Here is a 27,543-nt window from a genome sequence, read left to right as displayed (position 1 = left end):
AGACGTCTGTAGATGTGTAGTAGAGAGAATATTGACCGGCTGCATCACAGCCTGGTATGGAAACACCAATGCCCTTGAATGGAAAATCCTACAAAAAGTAGTGGATACGGCCCAGTCCATCACGGGTAAAGCCCTCCTCACCATTGAGCACGACTACATGGAATGCTGTCGCAGGAACGCAGCATCCATCATCAGGGACTCCCACCACCCAGGACATGCTCTTTTCACACTGCTGCCATCAGGAAGGAGGCACAGGAGTCTCAGGACTCACACCACCAGGCTCAGGAGCGGTTATTACCCCCTCAACCGTCAGGCTCTTGAACCAAAGCGGATAACTTCAATTGCCCCATCATTGAAATATTCCCAAAACCAACAGATTCACTTTTAAAGACTCTTCATCTCATGTTCTCGATATCTATTGCTTATTGATTTATTTACTATTATTTCTTCTTTTAGTATTTGCACAGTTTGTTGGACAGTATGTTGATTCTGTTATGGTTATTATTCGATACCTCTTTTTCCATTATTAGGGGTTGAGAGAGCCTGTAGTATGTTGAGTTACTGGGTGAACGAGTAGTCTTTGGAGTACTGCAAGTCTGTGTCTTTATTGATGCTTTGCTGCACGCTTGAGTGCTCGGTGGGGGGGGTGCTGATACCGGTGGGGAGGGGGGTCATCGCTTTGCCGCTGCTTACTTGTGGGGGGGGAGCTGGGGGGGGCTTTGGGGTTCTAATATTTAACTGCCATTCATTCTTTGGGGCACTCTTCTGTTTTTGTGGATGGTTGCGAAGAAAAATAATTTCAGGATGCATATTGTATACGTTTCCCTGACATCAAATGTACCTTTGAAACCTTTGAATTTACTGAGTATGCCCACAAGAAAGTGAATCTCGGGGTTATATACGGTGACATATATGTACTCAGATAATAAATTCACTTTGAACTTTGCACTTTGGTTTCAAAGAATTCGCCTCAGCATCGGGAGGCAGAGGTTTCCCTGTCTTTGCTACTCAATGTCATCCAGCACAAGATCCGGTATGTTTTACTCTCGCTAGTTCAACAGGTCTCTCCTGACAACTGGGTCCATGAGCAAATGGCCATTTGGAAAAGGCCCTGTGGAGCAGGGGTCCCCGACCTGGGGACTATGGACCCCTGGATTAATGGTAAGGCTCATCGGCATACAAAAGGTTGGGAACCCCTGCTGTAGAAGGGCAGGGCAGCCTGGGACAGCCTGCATACTAATGTGCTCCATGTCAGCCTCCCAGCCTCCAGCCAAACCCTCCCTTGACTTGCACCATACCAGCCACCAGCTGCTCCATTTAGCAACACCCTCCAATACCTCACTACTCCCTGGCTCTAACCTCCTGCAGCCCTTTATACAACCCACCAGGATCTCTGCAATTCACCACAGGCATCAAGAGGAGAACCCCTCACTTGGAAACTATAATTTCCTTCACTCTTAGGCCGTGTCTTCAGCAGCCTTGGCTTTAAGAGATTCGGATGTGCCAAGGAAACCTTGAACAGTTGATCTGACACAGACGCAAAGCACATTGTAGTAAAGTTCCTCGGCTGGGTCAGGGAAGCAGAAAGGACAGGCCTCCTGATCTGGTTCACCAGCCAGCAAAAATGAAGTTGAGAATGGATTTGAAAGTGACACGGTAGTTTGGTGTGACTCAGGCTGTTTCAGAAGAATGACTAGTTGTTGAAGAAGTGCTGGGGTGCACACAATCTTTCGGGGGGAAGTGGCCTGCTCTAGTTTCACTTCGTTCAGGCTGTTTATGAAACCTGCACTCTAGAAATTCCACAATGTGGCCCAACGATATTGGGAGATCCGGAATTAAAAAAGAACCGATGCTGGAGTTTCATAATGTGGAAGGGTGCAGTGCAAACACCGGGTATTGTTCCAGAGCCCTGTGTCCATGATGCATACTCCGTGGAGGATGCTGGCTCTGTGGCAGGAAGTTCACTGGTGCGTCATACTCCTGATTTTGGGTTAAACTGTATTGTGCAGGTGCAACCGTGGACGCTGATTCATATCTTGCCAAAGCCAGCCTAATCCAGAACTGAGGGCAACACGGTTTGGTGGTGGTTAGTGTGATGTTACTGCAGTGCCAGTGACCCTGGTTTAAATTCTGCTGTCTGTAAGGAGTTTGTACGTTCTCCCCGTGACCGTGTGGGTTTCCTCTGGGTGCTACAGTTTCCTCCCACAGTCCAAAGGAAAGGGCTATGCATTCTCTGACATCAGACTGAGCCATTGAACCATGAATTTGCCGATGACAGCACCACTGGGAGAATTTCAAAAGGCAATGAGAAGACATACAGGAGTGAGATACGTATATCGGCTGGTTGGGTTGAGCAACAATAACCTCACACTCAACTTCAGCGAGACCAAGGAAATGATTGTGGACTTAAGGAAGAGGAAAGCTGGGGAACACACTCCAGTCTCCAATGATGGGCCAACAGTGGACAGGGAGAGCAACTCGAAAATCCTGGGCATCAGTCATGAAAGTCATCCCGAAGAAGGCACGCCAGTGGCTCTACCATATTAGGAGTCTGAGGAGGTTTGCTGTGTCACCAAAGAGTTTTGCAGATTTCTACAGGCGTAGGGTGGAGAGCATTCTGACTGGTTCCACCACAGTTTGATACGGAGCTTCCAATGCAGAGGCTGCAGAGGGTTAGTCACTCCCCACCGTTGAGGATATCTTCAGGAGGTGGTGCCCCAAGAAGATGGCATCCGTTATTAAGGATTCTGACCATCTGGGACATGCCCCCTTCTCTTTACTGTCACAACCACAGATTCGGCAGCGCAGCAGATACGGCAATTGCGCTCGTGAATATGCACGTGTCAGTTAATTTTTATCTCCTTGTGATAGTATTTAACTCCATTCATTCCATCATAGTATTTGTCGAGACTTGGACACGGCTACGCTTTGTTATCTACATTCCGCCTTGCCTGAGAAATTGGACTGTCGAGTCAACTGACTCTGAAGACTAGCGGTATTCATTTTATTCTTAGTTGTCTTTTCAGCCACAGTGTAGTCTTCGTTTTCCGTTTGAGAGTTTTAGTCAACAGCCCTGTTTTGGCCCAGCGTTCATTGTTTTCTTTTCTCTTGAACGTTGTTCGCATTAAAGTCTGTGAACTATCGACCAGCCTCAGTGTCTCTCACTCTGCCCTTGGGCCATATCCGAACCTGGTGACATTCACTCCCATCAGTAAGGAAGTACAGGGGCCTGAAGATCCACACTCAGTGATTCAAAAGCAGCTTCTTCCCCTCCGCCGTCAGGTTCTGAACCGCACATGAATCTGCGAACACTACCTCACTATTTGCTTTTTCACACCATTTATTTTTGAAACTTTCAGCAATTTTTATGTATTGTGCTGCTGCTGCAAAGCAACAGGTTTTATGACGAGGATCAACAATAATAAACCAGATTCCAATCCCAATGTGTAGGATCTCAGAGGTCTGCAAAGGTTCATAGGCTGATCTGAATGGTCTATGAAACCACAAACACTAACTGTCAGTCCACAGCCTCCTCTATTGTCACGATGAGGCCACACTCAGGTTGGAGGAACAACACCTTATATTCTGTCTGGGTAGCCTCCAACCTGATGGCATGAGCATCAATTTCTTGAATTTCTGGTAACTGCCCTTCCTTCTCTATTCCCCATTCCCATTTCCCTCTCTCACCTTATGTCCTTACCTGCCCATCACCTCCCTCTGGTGCTCCTTCCCCTTTTCTTTCTTCCATGGCCTTCTATCCTCTCCTATTAGATTCCCCGTTCTCCAGCCCTGTATCTCTTCCACCTATCAACTTCCCAGCTCTTTACTTTCCCCTTCCCCCTCCTGTTCCACCTATCACCTGCCACCTTCCTCCTCTCTCCACCCCCCCTGCACCTTCATACTCTGACTTCTCTCCTTCTTTTCCAGTCCTGCTGAAGGGTCTCGGCCCAAAACATTGACTGTTTATTCTTTTCCATGGATGCTGCCTGGCCTGCTGAGCTCCTCCAGCATTCTGTGCATGTTGCGTGGATTTCCAGCATCTGCAGACTTTCTCCTGTTTGTGATTTGAACACTAACTCATTACTCTTTTCATTGCACTATAGATTTAATTTGTAATTCATAGTAACCTTATGACTTTGCAATGCGCTGCTACCGCAGAACAGTAAATTTCATGTCACGTAAGACAGTGATAATAAACTTGATTCCGAATCTAACCTCTGGCCGTGAATCCCCCATGTGGTAGCACTGTCCCAGCATCCACTTCGTCAAGCCCCATCAACACTTTATTCAATGTGACCACTTCTCCTTTTAAATTGCGGAGGGTATCAGCCCATCCTGCTGAACTGCTCTGCACAGGGCACCTCTTCCTTCACAGGAATCGGTCTGATGAAACTAGAAAGGCTGGCTCTGTTTCAGGAGTCAAACTGGACACACTGGAGGCTGTGGTAGAACAAAGGACCCTCTGGAAAACCCTGGCAATTCTGGACAATGTTTCTCACCCTCTGCATGCCACCTTGTCTGAACAGAGGAGCAATTTCAGTGACAGACTAAGACAACTGCACTGCTCCAAAGAGCGCTATGAGGTCATTCTTACCCTCGGCCATTAGGCTCTATAATGAGTCAACTATAGCCACGGAAATGATAACACCCCGCCCCCCCTTGTAAGACTGTTTGAGGTAACTTATTTTTTATTCTTTCTTACTTCTCTTCTAATATTTGTATATCTGTGCACTTGTAATGCTACTGTGACACTGTAATTTCATTTGGGATCAATAAAGTAGCTATCTATCTATCTTCCAAGAGCTGCCTAATTTAAGTAAGTCCTTTCTGAGTGAGAGAAAGTTAGCTAACGACTTAGCATTCATTTCAAGGGGGCTAGAATATAAAAGCAAGGATGTAACACTGAGGTTTATAAAACACTGGCGAGCCTCGCATGGAGTATTGTGAGCAGTTTTGATCTCCTTACCTAAGAAAGGATGGAGAGGGTTCAAAGGAGGCTGTATCGAAAATGATTCCAGGATTGAAAGTTTATCATACGAGGAGTGTTTTATGACTATATAGGACATAGCCTCAAGATTCAAGGGAGTAGATTTAGGACGGAGATGACTGGGAACTGCTTTTCCCAGAGAGTGGTGAATCGGTGGAATTCTCTGCCCAATGAAGCATGAACTACCTCAGTAAATATATTTATGATTATGAAGACACATAGTCCTATTTTATTGTCATTTAGTAATGCATGCATTAAGAAATGATACAATATTTCCTCCAGTGTGATATCACAAAACACAGGACAAACCAAGACTGAAAAAACTGACAAAAACCACAGAATTATAACATATAGTTACAAACAGTGTAACAATACCATAACTTGATGAAGAAGTCCGTGACAACAGTAAACTTCAAAGTTTCTCAAATGTCCCACATCTCACGCAGACGGGAGAAGGAAGAAAAACCCTCCCTGCCATGCCGACCACAATCCGACTCTGAGTCATCCGAAAACTTCGAGCTCTGATCAGCTCTCCGACACCGAGTACTGAGCGCCATCTCTGTCCGAACGATTCGACCTCCTTCTCAGTCGCCAAAAGCACGCAAGGCCGGGGATTTTGAGGCCTACCCTCCGAAAGATTCCCGACCACATAGTAACGACAGCAGCGAACGGGCGTTTCAGAAATTTCTCCAGATGTTCCTCTGTGCTTTCACATCCATTCTCCATCAAATCAGAATTGTCCACGGCCCCAATTTAACAGATTCAATATCATTTTTTACCAGAGGGCTATGCACGCGTGGCACGCCACCATCTTCTCCTCCCAGCTTTTAAGACAAGGTTGGATAGACTTTTGCATGGTAGGGGAATTTAGGGTTATAGGGAAAAGGCAGGCAGGTGGAGATGAGTCCATGGTCAGATCAGCCATGATCTTATTGAATGGCGGAGCACGTTCGATGGGCCAGATGACCGACTCCTGCTCCTATTTCTTATGTTCTCACTGCTCTGGGCCTCTGCTCACTGGAATTCAGAAGAATGAGGAGTGACCTAATTGAGGAAAGGCCACGATAGAGTGGATGTGGAGAAGTTGTTTGCTATGGTGGGGAGTCTAGGACCAGAGGACACAGCCTTAGATTTGTGGTCTGTCCTTTTTGAATGGAGATGAGGAGGAATTTCTTTCACCAGAGCGTGGTGAACCTGTGGAATTCATTGCCAATAGCAGCTGTGGAGGCCAAATCATTGGGGTTATTTCAAGCAGAGGTTGATAGATTCTTGATTGGTTGGGCATGAAGGGATACAGGGAGAAGGCAGGAGATTGGGGCTGAGAGGAAAAATGGATCAGCCACGATGAAATGGCAGAGAAGAGCCAAATAGCCTAATTCTGCTCCTATATCTTATGGTGCTATTTAATGTACAAGCTAATACTTGCAGCTGAAGGACAGGTCCCGGGGGAAATTGGTTTTTGTTACAGTTGCACCATAAATAATAAATAGTAATAAAACCATAAATAGTTAAATAGTAATATGTAAATTATGAAATAGGTCCAGGACCAGCCTATTGGCTCAGGGTGTCTGACCCTCCAAGGGAGGAGTTGTAAAGTTTGACGGCCACAGGCAGGAATGACTTCCTATGATGCTCTGTGCTGCATCTCGGTGGAATGAGTCTCTGGCAGAATGTACTCCTGTGCCCAACCAGTACATTATGTAGTGGATGGGAGACATTGTCCAAGATGGCATGCAACTTAGACAGCATTCTCTTTTCAGACACCACCGTCAGAGAGTCCAGTTCCATCCCCACAACATCACTGGCCCTATGAATGAGTTTGTTGATTCTGTTGGTGTCTGCTACCCTCAGCCTGCTGCCCCAGCACACAACAGCAAACATGATCGCACCGGCCACCACAGACTTGTAGAACATCCTCAGCATCGTCCGGCAGATGTTAAAGGACCTCAGTCTCCTCAGGAAATAGAGACGGCTCTGACCCTTCTTGTAGACAGCCTCAGTGTTCTTTGACCAGTCTAGTTTATTGTCAATTCGTATCCCCAGGTATTTGTAATCCTCCACCATGTCCACACTGACCCCCTGGATGGAGACAGGGGTCACCGGTACCTTAGCTCTCCTGAGGTCTACCACCAGCTCCTTAGTCTTTTTCACATTAAGCTGCAGATCATTCTGCTCGCACCATGTGACAAAGTTTCCTACCGTAGCCAGAGGTATGATGAGGTGGGAATGTGAAGCTACAGCAGACCAACAGCCGCAGGACAATATTCCAGCTCCTGAAGCCGGTGGCTGTCTGCATCATCATCATCAGGTGCCGTGCCCAGTTTGAGCTTTGGCTACCATGGCCCACACACTCCTGTTTCGGGTCAAGTGGATCAATTCATTGGTATTCATTTCCAGTTCTCTGGCTGCTGTCTCCATCATCATTTGTCTTTGTCTTCCTCTTGCTTTCTTCCCTTCAATCTTTCCCATAATTACCGTGCAATTTAACTCCTCTTTCCTAATCACATGTCCAATGAAGTTAATGATCTCATACATTATTTCACTTTTTTGTGTTTGCTCTGTTCATGACATCCTCGTTAGATATTCGTTTCGTCCATGATATTCTTTGCATCCTCCTCAAAAACCACATCTCTGCTGCTTCAATTCGTTTCCTCATGTTACTAGATATTGTCCAACATTCTGAGCCATATAACATAACTGGATAAACGTGTAACATTTCAGTGCTCTGAGGCGGGTTGTCATGCCTAGTTTAGTATTGGTCAGTATACTCTTCATTATCGTAAAGGTGTCTTTTGCCATCCCTATTCTTCTTTTGATGTCCATGTCGCACCTGCCATCTGATGTCACCCAGCTGCCTGAGTTGCAGAAGTTCTGTACTTGTTTTATGTCGTCTGCAGCTGTCCCTTTAAAAGATCTGCCCTCGGTTCTGATTGGTGAAGTAAAGCTACGCCCCGACCGACGCCCCTCTCAGTGATTGGATGTTGGTCACCCGCCCCTCCGATGATAACATTAGCCCCGCCCCTCCTGGCCTGGGTCTCTGGGTTGTCATGTTGTCGTGGAGGGTTGTGGCGGCGGCGGCTCGCCGGCTCTCCGGCATCGGCCGGGCCAGCAGTGCCCTGGTGCAGCTCAATGCGGTGCTGGAGGCCGAGCTAGAGCGCATCCGCGGGGCGGGCACCTGGAAGAACGAGCGAGTCATCACCTCCCGGCAAGGGCCGCACATCAATGTGCAGGGCAGCGAGGGAGGTAGGCCCGACAGCGGGGGTGGAGGGAACGGGACCTACAAGGGGGGAGTGGACATTTGGGGGTGGGCGAGGCTCGGAGAGGGGGGCGTGGGGCTTGCGGGACTGGGTACCGGGGAGAGGAAGTAAAGGTAAGATATTCTATAGGTCTGGGGCCGGTTGTTTTCAGGCCCCGGGGCTGGAGGCTGGGATTTGGGGTTGCAGAGCCCCGAGGCCAGGACAGAAGGTCTGGGGAGAGTATGTGGATAAGGCTTACAGCGGACTGTTTTCGGGTGGGTATTATCATAGACAGGAGTATTGCCCCTCCAGGGTCTTGGTTCTGGTTCCATTTGATGGAGCTTAATCATTACTACACAGGGGACGCTGCTGGGTATCTCACAGGCTGAAGATAACTTGCTTTGCATAGCCCCTTTCAGTGTGCTGCGGCTTGATGATCGAGGTTGGGGTGTCTAGGTTCTGGAGTGGAGGTTCTCATTAGCTCCACTCCACAGTGGGAGATGCACACACCAAGGAGAGAAGGGTGAGGGCAGGGATTCCCAACATGGAGTCCACAGACCCCTTGCCTAATGAGGCATTGGTCTCTTGATACAAGAGATTGCGGGTGCTGGATTCTGAAGCAATATATAAAGCTCAGTAGGTCCAGCAGAGTCGATGCAGGGAAATGGACAGCTGATATTTCAGCTCAAGATCCTTCACCTAGATTGTGTGTGTGTTGGGGGTCTCAACCATTTTCATGCCATGGACCCCTACCATCAACCGAGGTGCCCATGGACCCTAGATTGGGATCCCCTGGTCTAGACTGGTTCAAGTTTACAGGAAGGCAACAGTAATTTAAATAACCACAGTGGTGTGCAGAAGAACATCTCTGAAATGCACGACATGTTGAACTTTGAAATGGATGGTCTACAGCAGCAAAAGACCACGAGCATACACTCAGTGGAATTTAATAAAGTGGTGTATACAGCATATGGTCCTTCTCTTCCCTGATCCGAGAGATGAAGTTGTGAATTAGTAACCAAAATTCCTTTCCACCAAGTTTCAGAGGTCAGCAAGAAATCTGTCCGTCTCCAAGGCCTTGTGTTTTTTTTCAGTTGTTTATAGCCTTTCCAGTTTTCCCTTGGTTGGTAGAAGGACAGCAAGATTGTACTGGATAGTATGATGGGGTTTGCTGTCAATTTTGGAGTGTTGATAGACCTGAATGTTCTAGACTTGGTGACAATCAAGTTTATCATCAAACTCAACCTGACCTTTCATTGTAATGGTAGAACAGGGCTTAGGTTAGTAATCCTGGTGTCAACCTCACCAGAGTTGGTGCTGTTGAACTAACTGCTGGGAGTTTTATCTAAAATGCCTCACTTACCTGTTCTTTCTCCGGATCATTCGGGAGGCTGGAGGGGTGATAGGACATATAGAGAGGTAGCTACACCGAAGGTGCAGGACACAGGAAACTGGGTGACAGTCAGAAAGGGGAAACGGGTTAAGGAGCCAGTGCAGAGTACTCCTGTGGCCATCCTGCTCAACAACAGGTATATCACTTTGGATTCTGTCGGGGGGATGACCCAGTGGGAAGGTCACAGTAGTCGGGTCTCTGGCACTGGGTCTGCCTCTGTGATGCAGAAGGGAAGGGGGAGAAGAGGCACGCTGTGGTGACGGGAAGTTGGGGAGACAGACGAACAGGAGGTTTGTGGGCAAGAATGAGATTCTAGGATGACATGTTGCCTCCAGGGCCTGCGATAGCTGGGATCGAGTCATCAACATTCTTAAGTGGGAGAGTGAACAGCCAGAAGTCATGGTCCATTAGGTAGGTACCAATGACATGGGTAAGACAAGTGACGAGCTTCTGCATAGGGAGTTCAGGGGGTCAGGTGCTAAGTTAAAGGGCAGGACCTCCAGGGTTGTAATCTCAGGATTGCTACCCATGCTATGTGCCAGTGAGGCCAGAACTATGAAGATTATACAGTTTAATACGTGGCTACGGAGTTGGTGTGGGGGAGGGGTGCATAAGATTTTTGGATCATTGGGCTGTCTTCCAGGGAAGGTGGGACCTATACAGAAGGGACAGTTTGCACCTGAGATGGAGGGAGACTAATATCCTAGTGACACACACAAAATGCTGGTGGAACGCAGCAGGCCCAGCAGCATCTATAGGAAGAAGTACAGTCGACATTTCGGGCTGAGACCCTTCGTCAAGACTAACTGAAAGACAAGATAGTAAGAGATTTGGAAGTTGGAGTGGGGGGGGAGATCTGAAATGATAGGAGAAGCCAGGAGGGGGAGGGATGAAGCTAGGAGCTAGAAAGTTGATTGGCTAAAGGGATACAAGGCTGGAGAAGGGTGAGGATCATGGGACAGGAGGCCTAGGGAGAAAGAAAACAAAAATTGAACTGTTTGGCATAATGACCATCGTTATGTTTGGAGGAAAAAGGGTGAAGCTTGCAAGCCGAAGAACACCATCCCAACCGTGAAGCATGGGGGTGGCAGCATCATGTTGTGGGGGTGGCAGCATCATGTTGTGGGGGTGCTTTGCTGCAGGAGGGACTGGTGCACTTCACAAAATAGATGGTATCATGAGGAAGGAAAGTTATGTGGATATATTGAAGCAACATCTCAAGACATCAGCCAAGAAGTTAAAGCTCGGTCGCAAATGGGTCTTCCAAATGGACAATGACCCCAAGCATACCTCCAAAGTTGTGGCAAAATTGCTTAAGGACAACAAAGTCAAGGTATTGGAGTGGCCATCACAAAGCCCTGACCTCAATCCGATAGAAAATTTGTGGGCAGAACCGAAAAAGCGTGTGCGAGCAAGGAGGCCTACAAACCTGACTCAGTTACAGGAGTTCTGTCTGGAGGAATGGAACAAAATTCCAGCAACTTACTGTGAGAAGCTTGTGGAAGGCTACCCAAAATGTTTGACCCACGTTAAACAATTTAAAGGCAATGCTACCAAATACTAACAAAGTGTATGTAAACTTTGACCCACTGGGAAAGTGATGAAAGAAATAAAAGCTGAAATAAGTCATTCTCTCTACTATTAATCTGATATTTCACATTCTTAAAATAAAGTAGTGATCCTAAGTGACCTAAGACAGGGAATATTTCCTAGGATTAAATGTCAGGAATTGTGAAAAACTGAGTTTAAATGTATTTGTCCAAGGTGTATGTAAACTTCTGACTTCAACTGTGTGTTCTGCTGAGAGACTTCCTATAGAAAGATATGGTCTTCCAGTAGACTCGTTATTGAAGAATATAGTCTGCTGATAGTCTTGTTACTACTGTGTCACTTTTAAATCCATTCTCAACTTCATTTTTGCTGGCTGGCGAACCGGATCAGGAGGCCTATCCTTTCCGCTTCCCTAATCCAGCTGAGGAACTTTACTACAATGTGCTTTGCATCTGTGCCAGATCAACTGTTCAAGGTTTCATTGGCACATTTGAATCTCTTAAGGCCAAGGCTGCTGAAGACACGGCCTAAGAGTGAAGGAAATTATAGTTTCCAAGTGAGGTGCTCTCCTCTTGATGCTTGTGGTGAATTGCAGGGCTCCTGTTGGGTTGTATAACGGGCTGCAGGAGGTTAGAGCCAGGGAGTAATGAGGTATTGGAGGGCGTTGCTAAATGGGGCACTTGGTGGCTGGTATGGTGCAGGTCAAGGGAGGGGTTGGATGGAGGCTGGGAGGCTGACATGGAGCACATTAGAATACAGGCTGTCCCAGTGCTATCAACAGCCAACTTACGGACATTTCTACTGAAGAAGCTGCCCCCTTAATGTTATTAAATATAAAAGTTTTAATATGCATTTGTTCCTACAAACAGCAGGTGTAATTTTTTCTATGTCTGCTTTTAGTATTTTCTTTCTTATCAGCCCTGCGTGTTTTTGATGTCACTCGTTACAGTACTGTTAATGTATAGTTACCATATTGAGTGATTTTTGTGTTTACTGAGTTACAGACAAACTGATGGACGTCTGTAAATACGGGACCTGTTCGTTCCCAGGGGATGGGCTGTAGTGGAATTTGGGGGTAAGCTGGTGAGAGTCAGAAGCAGAGAATCTGATCAGGAGCTAGTCATAGTCATACTTTATTGATCCCGGGGGAAATTGGTTTTCGTTACAGTTGCACCATAAATAATAAATAGTAATAAACCATAAATAGTTAAATAGTAAAAAGTAAATTATGCCAGGAAATAAGTCCAGGACCAGCCTATTGGCTCAGGGTGTCTGACCCTCCAAGGGAGGAGTTGTAAAGTTTGATGGCCACAGGCAGGAATGACTTCCTATGACGCTCTGTGTTGCATCTCGGTGGAATGAGTCTCTGGCTGAATGTACTCCTGTGCCCAACCAGTACATTATGTAGTGGATGGGAGACATTGACCAAGATGGCATGCAACTTGGACAGCATCCTCTTCTCAGACACCACCGTCAGAGAGTCCAGTTCCATCCCCACAACATCACTGGCCTTACGAATGAGTTTGTTGATTCAGTTGGTGTCTGCTACCCTCAGCCTGCTGCCTCAGCACACAACAGCAAACATGATAGCACTGGCCACCACAGACTCATAGAACATCCTCAGCATCGTCCGGCAGATGTTAAAGGACCTCAGTCTCCTCAGGAAATAGAGACGGCTCTGACCCTGTATCTCCCTAAATAGAGATATAGGGAGCTAGAATTTGTTGAATGTGTGATATGTGATATGACTACAACTGTATATTGGAATATGAAGTAAATTTTTCATGCCTGCCTCCCTGTCCTCCTCTAGTCCACCTGTCAGTAGGAATGTTTCACACGTTTCTGTCCATCGAAGTGCCCAGCATCTTTTACTGTCTATGTTCCAGAGTTTCATTCCTCCATCTTTCCAATCCCTTATTTAAATGTCTCCCTTTGCATCTCCATTCTGAATCTCCACTTGTTGTTTCCTGGGAAGCAATTTTCACAATTTGACTCTGTTTAAGCAGCATATCTAGATTACATGAATACTGCTTCTCCTCGTGCCCAGTTTTCACTGGTCCTGTTCCTCCACAGTGCCCTTTCCAAATTGCCATTTGTTTATGGACCCATTTGTTATCAGAATTAGAATCGGGTTTATTGCCACTGGCATATGTCGTGATGTTGTTATGTGGCTGCAGTACATTGCAATAAGTAATACTGTAAATTACAGTAGGAAGGTGTGTGTATGTAATATATACGCACAGACTAACAAAGGAACCTCAACTATGCTTTCATTTTACTCTAGTAACCATTCTGGACTGGTTAAGAAACCTGGTTAACGGGTACTGACTGGACCAGTTTGTATAGTTCATTTGGGTCTATACTTCTGCAGGAACAACGCAACTATAGAAGCAAGTTAACTGCTAAAAAATTAAAAAGTTTATGAATAGGTGGTTTTGCAAACATGTAAACAAGTGTAAAGGAACTTAAAACTACAAGGGAAAAAAACCACAATAAAGCAACTGTCTGGATTCTAATCCAACAATAGGGTGTATTTAGCTTTCCAAAAGGCATTTGACAAAGTGACACATATGAGGCCGGTGCCCAGGTTATGAGCCCGAGGTATGGGAGGGTGTGTGTTGGTGTGGTTTCGAAACTGTCTGTCTTGTAGAAAACAGAATTGGAATTAGCGGGTCTGCCATTAGCAGTCTGAGGAGGCTTGGTATGTCACTGAAGAATCTTGCAAACGTCTACAGATATATGGTAGAGCATTCTGACTGATTGAAACACCAGCTAGCATGGGGGACTCCAGTGCACAGGATCAGAAGAGGCTGCAGAGGGCTGTCAACTCCATCACGGGCACTAAACCTCCCCACCATCGAGGACATCTTCAAAAGGGTCAAAGGTTAAAGTACCGTTATTATTATGTCACCATGTACAACCCTGAGGCTTATTATCTTTCGGGAATACTCAATGAATCTATAGACAAGTAACAAGTATAGAATGAATGAAAGACTATATCAGCTTGGGTGTTCAACCACTGTGCAAAAGACAACAAACTATGCAAATACAAAAATAAAGAAATAATCACTAAATATCGATAACGTGAGATGAAGAATCTTTGAAGTGAGTCTATTTGTTTGGGATTTATGAGACTGGAATAATACCAGAAGAGATGAAAAAATCAGTATTTATCACTCTTCCTAAGAAACCTGGAGCAGTAGAATGTGAATCACATAGGACCATAAGTTTAATGAGTCATATCACCAAGATACTTTTAAGAATTTTGATGACAAGAGCTAAAAGTAAGATACAAGTTGAAATAGGCAAGGAACAATGTGGTTTTGTGAAAGACAAAGGTACAAGAAACGCAATATTGATGTTAAGGATACTATCAGAACGAGCTATTCAAGTGCAAAAAGATTGTTTTATCGACTACACAAAAACATTTGATAAAGTGAAGAACAATAAGTTATTTGAAATACTACAGAAAACTCTTGATCTAGATTCGAAAGACCTCCGCCTAATTAGAAATCTTTACTGGGAACAAACTGTCGCTGTAAGAATAGATGGAGAAGTGAGTCAGTTTATGAAAATCAAGAGAGGTGTTAGGCAAGGGTGTGTTTTCTCCCCTGATTTATTTAACGTGTACAGTGAAACAATATTACAAAAAATAAGAGACATCTTGGGAATCAAAGTTGGCGGTGAAAACATCAATAATTTCAGATATGCAGATGACACTGTGTTAATTGCAAGTATGGAGAAAGAACTACAAAACTTAATTGATATAATTGTTGAAGAAAGTGCACAAATGGGTCTATCTATCAATTGCAAAAAGACAGAATGTATGGTGATATCCAAAAAGAAGGAGAATCCTATCTGCAGGCTGAGAATAAACGGGGAAGACATAAAACAAGTACAGAAATTCTGCTACTTAGGAAGCTGGGTGACATCAGATGGCAGGTGTGACATGGACATTAAAAGAAGAATAGGGATGGCAAAAGACACCTTTACGAGAATGAAGAGTATACTGACCAATACTAAACCAGGCGTGACAACCCGCCTCAGAGCACTGAAATGTTACGTTTATCCAGTTATGTTATATGGCTCAGAATGTTGGACAATATCTAGTAACATGAGAAAACGAATTGTAGCAACAGAGATGTGGTTTTTGAGGAGGATGCAAAGAATATCATGGACGAAAGGAATATCTAACGAGGATGTCATGAACAGAGCAAACACAGAAAGAGAAATAATGTATGAGATCATGAAAAGGCAATGTAACTTTACTGGACATGTGATTAGGAAAGAGGAGTTAGAATGCACGGTAATTATCGGAAAGATTGAAGGGGAGACAGCAAGAGGAAGACAAAGACAAATGACGATGGAGGCAGCAGCCAGAGAACTGGAAATGAATACCAATGAATTGATCCACTTGACCCGAAACAGGAGTGTGTGGGCCATGGCAGTCAAAGCTCAGACTGGGCATGGCACCTGATGATGATGATGATTTGTTTGGGAACATTTCAATGATGAGGCAAGTGAAATTATCCCCTTTGGTTCAAGAGCCTAATGGTTGAGGGATAGTAACTGTTCTGAAGCTGGTGGTGTGAGTCCTGAGGCTCCTGTACAACCTTCCTGATGGCAGCAGCGAGAAGAGGGCTTTACCTGTAATGGACTGGGCCGTATCCACTACTTTTTGTAGGATTTTCCATTCAAGGGTGTTGGTATTTCCATACCATGCTGTGATGTGGCCAGTCAATATACTCTCCACCTCACATTTATAGAAGTTGATCAAAGTTTTAGATGTCATGCTGAATCTGCACAAACTCCTAAGGAAGTAGAGGTACGGCAATACTGTCTTTGTAATTGCACTTGCGAGCGAGGCCCAGGACTGGTTCTCTAAAATAATAACACCGAGGAATTTAAAGTTGCTGACCCTCTCCTCCTGGGACCTTATGGCGAGGTGGCCCATGGAACCCTGGTTTCTACTTCCTGAAGTCAACAATCAGCTCCTTGATCTTGCTGATGTTGAGTAAAAGATTGTTGTTAAGGCACCACTCAGCCAGATTTTCAGTCTCATGCTGATTCATCACCATCAATTGATGTCTCAAAAAAGGGGTATCCATCACTGAGGACATTCAGCAACCAGGACATGCCCCTCTTCTCATTACTGCCATTAAGGATGAGGTACAGGAGCTTGGAGACCCACACAATCAATGTTTTAGGAGCAGCTTCTCTTCTGGCATCACTATTCGTCTTTCACATTAATTAATTTATTTTTATTGTAACTTACAGTAATATTGCCTCACATTGTACTGCTTCCACAAAAGAACAATTTTCATGACATACGTCAGTGATAACAAACCTGATTCTGATTCTTTTCAGGCTGAAGGGATGTAACTAAGAGTATCCCAGGGACCAGTTCTTGGCCTCAGTTGTTCAGTGTTTGCGTAAGAGGAGGAAGGAAGTGTTAAGATTTCCAAGTTTGTCAATGAAATGGAAATATGTGATAGGTCATGTGATGAGGACATCATGAGACAGTAGCAGGGTATAGATAGATAGAGTGATCAGGTGAAAACCTGGCAAATAGTGCTGAATGTTGGAAGGTGCACGAACGACCCTACACTTCAGTAAGAGGAATCAAAAGGCAGATCATTATCCTATTTGTACACTTTCTCCATTGAGTAAAGTTCAAAGGGGTCGAGGTGTTCTGGTGCATGAGTCGCAAAATAATAACAGGCAAGTCCAACAGTAGCTAAGAAGGGAACTGGCCTGTATGGATAGGGGTTGGATTTCAAGGATGGTGATGTTTTGTTAGTTGTACAGGGCATTGGTGAGACCACATTTGGACAATTTTCATCCCCTTCCCTACAGAAAGATACAGTAGTGTTGGAGGTAGTCGCAAGAAAAATACATCAAGCTAATTCCTGGGATGAGTAGGTTGCCAAATCAAAAGAAGTTAGACAGTCTGGGTCCTTGTTCCTATAAGTTTTGAAGAATGAGGGGTGATCTTATTCAAACATCCGAGATCCTAAGAGGGCTTCACACATCAAAATTGCTGGCGAACTCAGCAGGCCAGGCAGCATCTTTGATGTGTGTTGCTTGAATTTCCAGCATCTGCAGAATTCCTCATGTTTGTGTCCTAAGAGGGCTTGACAGGTTAGGTGTTGAGAAGTTCTCACTTACGGGGAAATTCATGAACTGGAAGGCATTACTGCAGAATGAGAATCTGGAAATTTAAAACTGAGAGGTACAGGAATGTCTTCTCTTGAGAGGGTAGTGAATTTCTGGAATTCTCTGCCCAAGGGTGGTGAAGGTCAGATTATTCGATATATTTAAAAGGGAGATGGATAAATATTGGCAAGATAATGGAATGGAAGCTTACAGAGAACTGGCACGGAAAAGGAGTTGAGGCCAGCATAGGTCAGCCATGATCATGTTGAAAGGTGGGTTAGGCTCGAGGGGCTCCCACTCTTGTTTGCTTGTTCTTGTATTCCTGCCTAGGTTGAGGGGTTGTCAGGGAGTAATACTTATAGAGGGCTAGCAGTCATTGAGGGCAGTGCTTGTTGAATAGTCAGTGGCTGGGGAGCAGGGGTATAGCAAGGGGCAGCAGTTGTTGGTGCATATATAAATGGCTAATTATTTGTAGCTGTGATTGGTGGGAGATGAAGAAGTCCCAGTCAGAGGGCTTGTTGTGTTATCAGCAAAGCTCTGGCATTTGGGAAGGTCACAGAGGGCAAACCCTGTTGGTTACTTGAACTGAAACACGCTCAGATGGGGGATTGTGGTGATAGAACCTCCAGGGAATGATCAGACAGTGTACTATTGTGTGCCCACTATTAATCACCGATTCCAATTGCTCTCCTTCCATAGCGATTCTGAATTTCTGTGCGAACAACTACCTGGGCCTTTCCAGCCACCCTGCAGTGATACAGGCAGGAATCGAAGCCCTGGATCAGTACGGAGCCGGTCTAAGTTCTGTCCGATTCATTTGTGGCACTCAGGTTAGTCCAAGAGAGCATTTAGCATTAAAGTGATGTTATTGGACTTAACTCCACAGTCCCAATGTCATGATCAACCCAGTGCAAGCCTTCCAGTCCACCAGTATTGAGCTGAGTGATCCGAAGTTCTTAATCTGGCCCTTGGACAATAAGCTAGTTGTTGGAAATCACCAGATCAGCGTCGCCCTGCAAGTATCATGTCACACCAACCTTTCAGCTTTGATGTATGTGTGCGCCCTCTTCTGTCACCCATCTAGGACACATCTTCCTTTTTCCTTCTCTTATTTCCCTTCTCCCAAGTCATCTCTCCTTTTCTTCCAATCTTGAACACTTCCCAGATTCCCCCTTTCCCTTCCTATCCATCCCAGATATTCATCTCCTTCCCTCCCCATCACCTCTTCCCACCCTTTACCTATTCCTTTCCTTCCCTCCAACTTTACCATTCCAAATTCTCCTCTATCCTCCCTCTTTGTCCCACTTTCAGCATGGATGCCCATTCCCCCCATTGACCCATGAGGCCTTGCATCTCCCACAAAGCAGGAACCTGGGGAATGTTTTCACCAGAGGAAGAATGAAGGTGGAGAGAGAACTAACCATTCTCCCTCTTTCTCTGTATTTCTATCCCTAGAACTTGCATAAGAACCTCGAGGCCAAGATTGCTAAGTTTCACAAGCGGGAAGATGCCATTCTCTATGCTAGCTGTTTTGATGCCAATGCTGGGATTTTTGAGGTGGGATATATACCATCTAAATACGCTATTTTATGTTGAAACCTTTTGTAGTGATATAACCTGCTGAAGAGTGAGTTTTCTGCTTTTCTGAGGTCCATTTGGAGAAATTTGTGATCGCAAGCTGAGACAAATTATTAATCTAAGTCAACTGCTGGGGTGGATTTTTAGATTTAGATTATGAAGACATGCAGTCCTCTTTTATTGTCATTTAGTAATGCATGCATTAAGAAATGATACAATATTTCCTCCGGTGTGATATCACAAAACACAGGACAGACCAAGACTGAAAAAACTAACAAAACCACATAATTATAACATATAGTTACAACAGTGCAACAATACCATAACTTGATGAAGAAGTCCATGAGTACAGTAAAAGTTCAAAGTCTCTCAAATGTCCCACATCTCACGCAGACGGGAGAAGGAAGAAAAACTCTCCTTGCTATACCCAACCACGGTCTGACTCTAAGTCATCCGAAAACTTTGAGCTCTGATCAGCTCTCCGGCATCGAGTATTGAGTGCCATCTCTGTCCGAACAATTCGACGTCCATCTCGGTCGCCAACAGCAGGCAAAGCCGGGGATTTTGAGGCCTTCCCTCTGAAAGATTCCCAACCACACAGTAACAACAGCAGCAAATGAGCGTTTCAGAAATTTTTTCAGATGTTCCTCTGTGCTTTCACGTCCATTCTCCATCAAATCAGAATTGTCCATGGCCCCTATTTAACGGATACGATATAATTTTTCACCGGAGGGCTGCGCACATGCGGCGCGCTGCTTCCCTCTCCTCCCGCTGTTTTTATTTTCAGTTGTGCAGGTTGGACACACTTTATCCTAGAATATGGCAATCAGTTGAGTTTGCATGCATCTGAAGCGCAATAGCAGCTGAGCAGACAAACTGAGACACTGAAAACTAACTTAATTTAAGAGAGTTCTCACCTCTTTTGTCTCCTTCCCGGTTCTGGCAAAGGGTCCGCAACCTGAAACGTCATCTCTGTTTCTCTTCCCACAGACGTGGCTGACCTGCTGAGTATTTCAACCATTTTCTGTTTTAGTTTTAAAACGAACTTGTTTTTGTCTCTATCACAATCCTCACAAAGGATTCCGGCCTAAGATATTAATTGCTTCTCCCTCCTTAGATGCTACCTGATCTGAGTGTTTCCAGGCGTTTCTGGGTTTGAGACTGAGAAGCTGCCTCTACATGGCCTTGTGCAGGACAGTGCTTAGTTAACTCATTATCCCTACTTGAAGCCCCATGCTACTTCATCTTGTGCAGATATTTGATTAGAACATAGAACATAAAATAGTTCAATATAGGCCCTTTGGCCCTTGTATTGTGCTGACCTTTTAACTTTAAGATCAATCTAATCCTTCCCTTCCACATAGCCCAATTTTCTTTCATTCATGTGCCTATCTTAAGAGTCTCTTAAATGTCCCTATTATTATTATTATTATCATATTGTTATTAAAATACAGCATGTAATAGTGCCTTCTAGCCCTTCGAGCCACACTGCCCAACGACTACTGATTTAACCCTAGTCTAACCACGGGACAATTTACAATGGCAATTAACCTACCAATCAGTATGTCATTGGACTGTGGGAGGAAACCCACACAGTCATGGGGATAACATACAATCTCCTTGCAGGCAACGGTGGGATTTGTACCCGGTTCGCTGGAATTGTAAAGCATTGTGCTAACCACTATGCTACCATGTGCCCATAAAACTTACTGTAAGATCAATCTAATCCTTCCCTCCTACGTAGCCCTCCGTTTTTTTTTTCATTCGTGTGCCTATCTAAAAATCTCTTAAATGTCCCCTGTATGTCTGCATCTACCACCACCTCGGCAGCGCATCCCACTGATTGTTCTGTCTCTGACGGCCTCTCTGAACCTGTGTGGCTCTCACCAGTGCCAAAGTGAGCCATTTCTTGCGGCAAGTAGGCAGGTAGCTAGTTAATATTTTTAAGCTAGCTGGTGTACAGAATAACAATGCAGGGATGGTAGAAGATGAGAACAGTTTCTGTTAAGTGCCAAATTTCTATGATCGTTCATCTGAAAGAGCAGGAGCAGATTCAACAAGTACCTACAAATGGGAATTGGATTTGTATTGCTGGGAGTAAAAGTGATCCCAGTGTTATTGAGAACTGCTATTGCTTTTCCAGTCTATTGTTCATTTACATTCTAATCCTGTTCTAGGTGAAATTGCAGTATTTTGAAAAATGAGGTGGTTGGACTTGTTCAAACATACATTAACCTCACCCTGGGATTGTAATCTTTTACTTTTATTGGCTTTAAGCATATAAATTCATTGGTTACAGGCTTATAAAAAGCATCACCCATCAAGTCCTGTGGGATCTCCTTCCTTGAGGAATATGTCCTTTGATAGCTGGAACTGTGCATGTGAGCAGTCAGAATCTTGGCCGCTACATTGTGGGCGGGGGGGGGGGTTGTCGCAGCTGACTATTGGGCAGAAGAGAGAGAGAGAGAGAAATGGGGAGATGGGATGCGGTTGAAAACAATGTTGAAGTAAGCCTAACACAAGCTCCCCTTCTGTCCTCTTGCCTCCTGCAGGCCATGTTGACTCCTGACGATGCGATTCTCTCTGACGAGCTGAACCATGCCTCGATCATCGACGGGGTCAGGCTGTGCAAGGCCAACAAGTACCGTTACAAACACCTGAACCTCGGCGACCTGGAGGCCAAGCTGAAGGAAGCTCAGGTACACTCAGCTGAGGTCTGCTTGTACTGGGTGGCACAGTGGGTAGTGCAGCTGTCCGACAGCTCCGGTGCCCGGGTTTTATTCTGACTATAAGTGCTCTCTGCATGGAGTTACGTGACTACGCATTACCCCCAGGTGCTCTATTTTGGACAGGCATCAAGGTTGGCACAGAGCCTGTGGGCTGAAGGACCTATTCCTGCACTGTACTGTCACATGCTCTACGTGTGTGTCTGTGGAACAAATGGTGACAAATGAACCACTTAGTTTCGATGTATCACGTTCATGTTTACAGATAGTTGAAGGTGCTGATACAGGTGGAATGTGTACAGGAATGTTTTAGATTTATTCAAGGTGTGGCGTACAGATACAAGGTAGCTGTGCTCCAAGTTTAGACATTATTAGGCACTTTAAGGATGATGCCAAGGCTGTAGAAAAGAAAAGATAAAACGTTAGCTCTATTTGTCACATGTACATTTTTTACAGACAGTGAAATGCATTGTTTGTGTCAAATCAGATCGGTGAGGATTGTGTTGGGCAGCCCACAGTGTCGACAATTTCTTGCAAGCCTTTACAAGGAAAAAGCATTACAATAAAATTTCGCAAATAAGCTATACATAAACAAAATTTGACAAAGGCCGTTGGCACACTAAGATGAACGGTGCGAATAAAAATAACACTGAGTACGTGCGCTGTAGAGAGTCCTGGAAAGTGAGCCTCTTGGTTGTTGAACCAGTCAGAATGCTCTCTGCTGTACATTTACCAATAGCCCCATCGCTGTGCCGCAGTGCTTCTCCCGTGGCTGTTACCCAGCTGCAAGATGTGGCTCCAACGTGCTGTACAATATTCATGATGGTTGTGGGTCCCAGACTGCGAGCTCCCTACAGATGTGACTGCTGTCTGGGGAAGTTAACTTGAGTGCACTAGTGAGGACAATACCAGAGAGCTGATGCTGCAGGAGACCACCCAGTAGAGGATGGGAGCCCACTGGTTTTCCTCCTAACCTGACGGCAGTATGAGCATCAATTCTAGAAGTTCAGGAAGGCCTCAGAACAGTGTAGAATAATTTCTAGCCCTATGTATGTTGCTGGGACTTGAGGACCCAAGTTATAGGGAAAGGTTAAATAGGTTAGGACTTCATTCGCTGGTAGTGTGGCGCGTGGCCAAGCAGTTAAGGCGTCGGTCTAGTGATCTGAAAGTCGCTAGTTCGCGCCTCAGCTGAGGCAGCCTGTTGTGTCCTTGAGCAAGACACTTAACCCCACATTGCTCTGCGACGACACGGTGCCAAGCTGTATCGACCCTAGTGCCCTTCCCTTGGACAACATCGGTGGCGTGGAGAGGAGAGACTTGCAGCATGGGCAACTGCCGGTCTTCCATACAACCTTGCCCAGGCCTGCGCCCTGGAAACCTTCCAAGGCGCTAATCCATGGTCTCGCGAGATTAACGGATGTCTATCACTCACTGGAGTGTAGGAGAGTAAGGGAAGATTTGACAGAGGTGTACAAAATTATGAGGGGTATAGATAGAGTATATTAAGTAGGCTTTTTCCACTGTGGTTGGGTGAGACTAGAACTGGATGTCATGGGTTAAGGATGAAGGGTGAAATGTTTAAGGGGACATGAGGGAGAGCTTCTTCAATCAGAGGGTGGTGAGACGTGGAATAAGCTGTCAGCAGGAATGGGAGCTTGATGGCCAACGTGAATTCAGTGGGCAAGGGGCCCATTTCCCTTCTATGACGCTACTAACATTTTAAACCGTGTTCCACTCTGTCTTGGAGCTCCACGTTACTCTGTAAGGAAACCAAAGTTGTTGGTTCTGTCTCATTGCAACCCTTGCCCAGAACTCCTGACCTGATCGGTCTTCCCTGCCCTTTCATCATTTCCTCTGTGAATAGTTTTGTTCCTCATAGTCTTAACAATGACATTGAAACTGAAAAGGGTGCGGAAAGATTAATCAGTAAAAGCACACCTGAAACATCTTGTATTTCAGGAAACTGGGAAGTGGGGTCTGGAGTAAATAAAGGAATCACGAGATGAAGGCTTTAAGTTAGCACTTGGAGGAGGTTTAGATTCAGAGGAAGTTTCTACTTGTAGGAGCAGCCATTATCAGTGTCTGTAAAGTATAAATCCAGCTGAAAGTTCAGGAGAAACTTCTTTAACCAAAGAATTGTGAAGGAGTGGAATAGGTTTCCATTTACATGGTGTCTTGTAGGATCTAAGTTGCTTATCCAGGTACACATTAAATATAAAGAGTTTCTGCCTCCTTTGCCCTTCCAGAACCCTACTTCAGGTGAAAATTTTCCTCCACTCCACTCTAATCTTCTGCCTATTAAGTTCAGTCAATTAAAGCAAGCAAAATGGTGTCAAGTTGTTACCAGAAGGACTGAATAATGTACCCATTTACAGGGGAGCTGAGTGTAGTCGCAGGAGAGGTGCATATGGTGCGATGTGGAGGGGTAGGCAGCTGTGTGTGGATCAGGTGTGCTTGGCCCAGTTGAGTTGAATGATCTGTTTCCATACTGTAAACTCTCTTCCAGAAATACCGGATCCGACTGATTGTTACGGATGGGGTTTTCTCAATGGATGGCGATGTGGCTCCACTTAAAGAAATTTGTGACCTGTCAGAGAAATACAACGCCCTGGTCTTCATTGACGAATGTCATGCCACTGGGTTCTTGGGACCCAATGGACGGTATGGAGCCCTGCCTTGTGGCAAGCCATTTGCTGATGTGTCTGGGGAGGAGCGGATTAGGTGTTTGGTGTGCCTAACATAATTAACTTAAGCTGGTGTACTGTACCAGCCTGAATGTGGCCATTGGCTGAATAATGGTAATGTCTTCGTTGGTAGAGGATACTGGCTGGTGCCTTTATTACTGATACATATGACTTGAGTGGGGTTGTGGAAAACTTCAGGGGTATTATACTGAAGTTGCCATGGGAACAGGCCAGAAAGCAGTACCCTAACCTGACTGTCCAAGGACTCCTTAATCTTCTCCCTCACAGAGAAAACTTGCTACACTGAAGAAAACCATTGGCATTATCAGGTCTGGACTTAATCACCAAAGACAATAGAATCATAGAGCTATACAGAATGGAAACTCTTCCTTGCTGACCAAGATGACTATCTAAACTAGTGCCATTTGCCTGAATGTGGAACATATCTTTTAAGGCCCTTCCTATCCATGTATCTCTTGATGTGCCTTTTAAAGCATTATCATTGTAGCCTTCTCTATCATCACCTCTGACAGCTCATTCCATATACCAGCCACTCCCTGTGTGGAAAACTTCCCCTTGAGTCCCCTTTAAGTCTGTCCCCTCTCAGCTTAAATCTGCCCTCCAGTGTTGGATTCCTTCCCTCCCTGAGAAAAGTCTGTGATCATTCACCTTATCTATCCTAATGTCTTTGTAAACCTCCTCAAAGTAAGTGTGTTCTGTTTCCATCTCTGTAGCGTACGTCGCATTCACCTTCTCACCACTGCTCCCGTTTCACAACGTCAATCAGGCATTCAGATGCTTCCTGTAAACTAAGAGCAGTGTGACTGAGTGAAATTTTGTTCTGTTTTCTGTGACAGGGGCACTGATGAGCTGCTGGGAGTGATGGAGCGTGTTCACATCGTCAACTCCACTCTCGGGAAGGCGCTGGGTGGAGCAGCAGGTGAGTGCCTGGGCCAGGGACACAACTGAAGAGCAGAGGCATTGTGTTTTAAATTAATTTCAGACCATGGTGAGATCATACGGAATACTGCATGTATCCAGCCTCTCATTATATCAAGGAGCTGGAAAAGATGCAGGAAGGGTTATCAGCATTCTGCCATTTCTAAGTCTAAACCTATTGAAACTAATCACTAGGCTTGGCTGAATTCTTCAAGACAGAATTTGACAAAGGGGTAGGGAAAGTAAATAATTACTCACCAGTCCAGTAGTGGCTTCTCAATACTCACAGTGGTACAGACTTTCTTTATCACAGGGAGTGGTAAAGGTTTATTTAAGGAGATTACCAGATATGGATGCCAGGGAAGGAGGAATAGAAGGCTATTCTGTTGGGATGAGCTAAAGGGAGGGCAGGGCATGAAGTCAGTGATGTAAAGTTGGGTGGGTGGGGACAGATGGTGCAACATCAGCATTGACCAGCTGTACTCAGCGGCCTCTCTCTAAGCTCCAAATCCTCCATAAATGGTGCCCCACCCATCTGCTTCCCGATTCGATACGACGGTGTCTTATCCTTTTCTCGCAGCCCCAAGAGATTCTGCAAATGCTAAAAATATCAAGCAACACGCACAATGTGCTGGAGGAACTCTGCAGGTCAGACAGCATCTATGGAGGGGAATAAACGGTCAACGTTTTGGACCGGACTGCCGTAGATTCCCCACCATAGTTGCTGCCTGACCTGCTGAGTTTTGTGTGTGTTGCAGCACCGCTCTATTAACCCCAAATCCCACACTTTTCTTAAAATGCAACTATCAGTCGATCTCTGGAATATACTGAGCTTCTGGGGTGCGACCGCTGATTACTACTCACCAGGAGAAGAAATTACTCACTTCAGTTCTGAGTGGCTGACCCCATGTTATGAGCACCCAGCCAGGTGAAGTATCATCATGCACCCGTGGAATGTTGTAGTCTTAAATGTGATCTGCTTAATCTTTCCTCATGGGACAAGACTCCATCCCAGAATTCCTTCTTTGTACTCCTCTATCACAAGTGTATTCTCTCTGAAGAAAGACCAGACCTATACAAGTTATTCAATCCATGGTCTCACCGGAGTCCATTGTAACTGGAGCACGATTTTGTTCCTCATGCAAAATCCTTTAGCAGTAAGGGTAATATACAGTTCAACTTCCTAGTCCTCTGTTCTATCTGCAAGTTAACTTTCAGTGTGCATGTGAGGACACCTAGTCCCTCTGACTGAAACCAGTTTCAATCTCTCACCATTTAAAAATATCCTACTTTTCTATTTTTTTCTTCCTGGAAGTGGATAACCTCACACTTTCAGAACTGCTGTGTCCAGGTGGGCATCTGTTAGCTTTTGTACGGGGGGTGGGGGTTTGTGAGTTTTGTCCCTTTTTCTTTTTCGTACAGCGGTGGGGGGGTTTAATGGTTGAAGACTTCTTTTCTTTCAAGGACTTCCATGGTTTTTCTGTATTTTGTGGCTATCTAGAGAAGACTAATCTCAGAGTTGTATTCTGCGTACATACAAGGAGTGATTGATAAGTTTGTGGCCTAAGGTAGAAGGAGTCAATTTTAGAAAACCTAGCATATTTATTTTTCAACATAGTCCCCTTCTACATGTACACACTTAGTCCAGCAGTCATGGAGCATACGGATCTTTTTGTAGAAGTCGGCATCTTGGACCTCCAGAAGTGGTCCACAGTAGGGGTAATTGATAAGTTTGTAGCCTAAGGTGGAAGGAGATCAGTTATTAACTTCAAACTTTCTGCATTATCACTCAAAGAGTTGAACTGCATGTGCATGTAACAAGAGCACCTTGGACCTCCAGGTGGTCCACAGCAGAGGTGATTGATAAGTTCGTGGCCTTGGGTAGAAGGCGATGAGTTATACAGCTTTTGTTACGTGCACGTGCAGTTCAACTCTGAGTGAAGACGCAAAGTTTGAAGTTAATAACTCATCTCCTTCTACCTTAGGCCACAAACGTATCAATCACCCCTGCTGTGGACCACTTCTACAAAGAAGGGATCCGTATGCTCCATGACCGCTGGACTAAGTGTATAAATGTAGGAAAAATAAATGTGCTAAGTTTTCTAAAATTGACTGCTTCTACCCTAGGCTACGAACTTATCAATCACCCTTCCTACTTTGATAACAAAGTGAACCTTTGAACGTACTAGACCATAGAATGGTACAGCATAGTACAGGCCCTGTAGCCCACAATGTTGTTCAGACTCTAACCTACTCCATGATCAATCTAACTCTCTAACACAGTCCTCCATTT

At 45.1% G+C, this 27,543-nt stretch overlaps 1 protein-coding gene and 1 long non-coding RNA gene across 2 annotated transcripts in view; one reads left to right on the top strand and one right to left on the bottom strand.

Moving 5' to 3' along the window:
• Positions 1 to 8,000: 8,000 nt before the first annotated feature.
• Positions 8,001 to 27,543, top strand: part of gcat (glycine C-acetyltransferase) — a 28,880-nt gene continuing 9,337 nt past the window's right edge. Inside the window, exons 1-6 of the mRNA XM_072271736.1 lie at positions 8,001 to 8,230; positions 18,023 to 18,153; positions 18,779 to 18,880; positions 21,454 to 21,600; positions 24,134 to 24,288; positions 25,169 to 25,251. Coding sequence (XP_072127837.1) covers positions 8,035 to 8,230; positions 18,023 to 18,153; positions 18,779 to 18,880; positions 21,454 to 21,600; positions 24,134 to 24,288; positions 25,169 to 25,251 — 814 coding nt within the window. The 5' untranslated portion in view covers positions 8,001 to 8,034. The remainder of the gene's footprint in view (positions 8,231 to 18,022; positions 18,154 to 18,778; positions 18,881 to 21,453; positions 21,601 to 24,133; positions 24,289 to 25,168; positions 25,252 to 27,543) is intronic.
• On the bottom strand, positions 19,131 to 25,648 carry LOC140204862 (uncharacterized). The gene is made up of 3 exons (XR_011887715.1): positions 25,509 to 25,648; positions 19,819 to 19,905; positions 19,131 to 19,713 (listed from the first exon to the last, which is right to left on the bottom strand). It is a non-coding gene; the product is annotated as an uncharacterized lncRNA (long non-coding RNA).

This window comes from Mobula birostris, chromosome 11 (assembly GCF_030028105.1).
Source record: "Mobula birostris isolate sMobBir1 chromosome 11, sMobBir1.hap1, whole genome shotgun sequence".
In the NCBI taxonomy this organism is placed as follows: Eukaryota; Metazoa; Chordata; class Chondrichthyes; order Myliobatiformes; family Myliobatidae; genus Mobula; species Mobula birostris.
The sequence above is the reverse complement of the archived record's forward strand: the minus strand, read 5'-3'. Positions and strand labels throughout refer to the sequence as shown.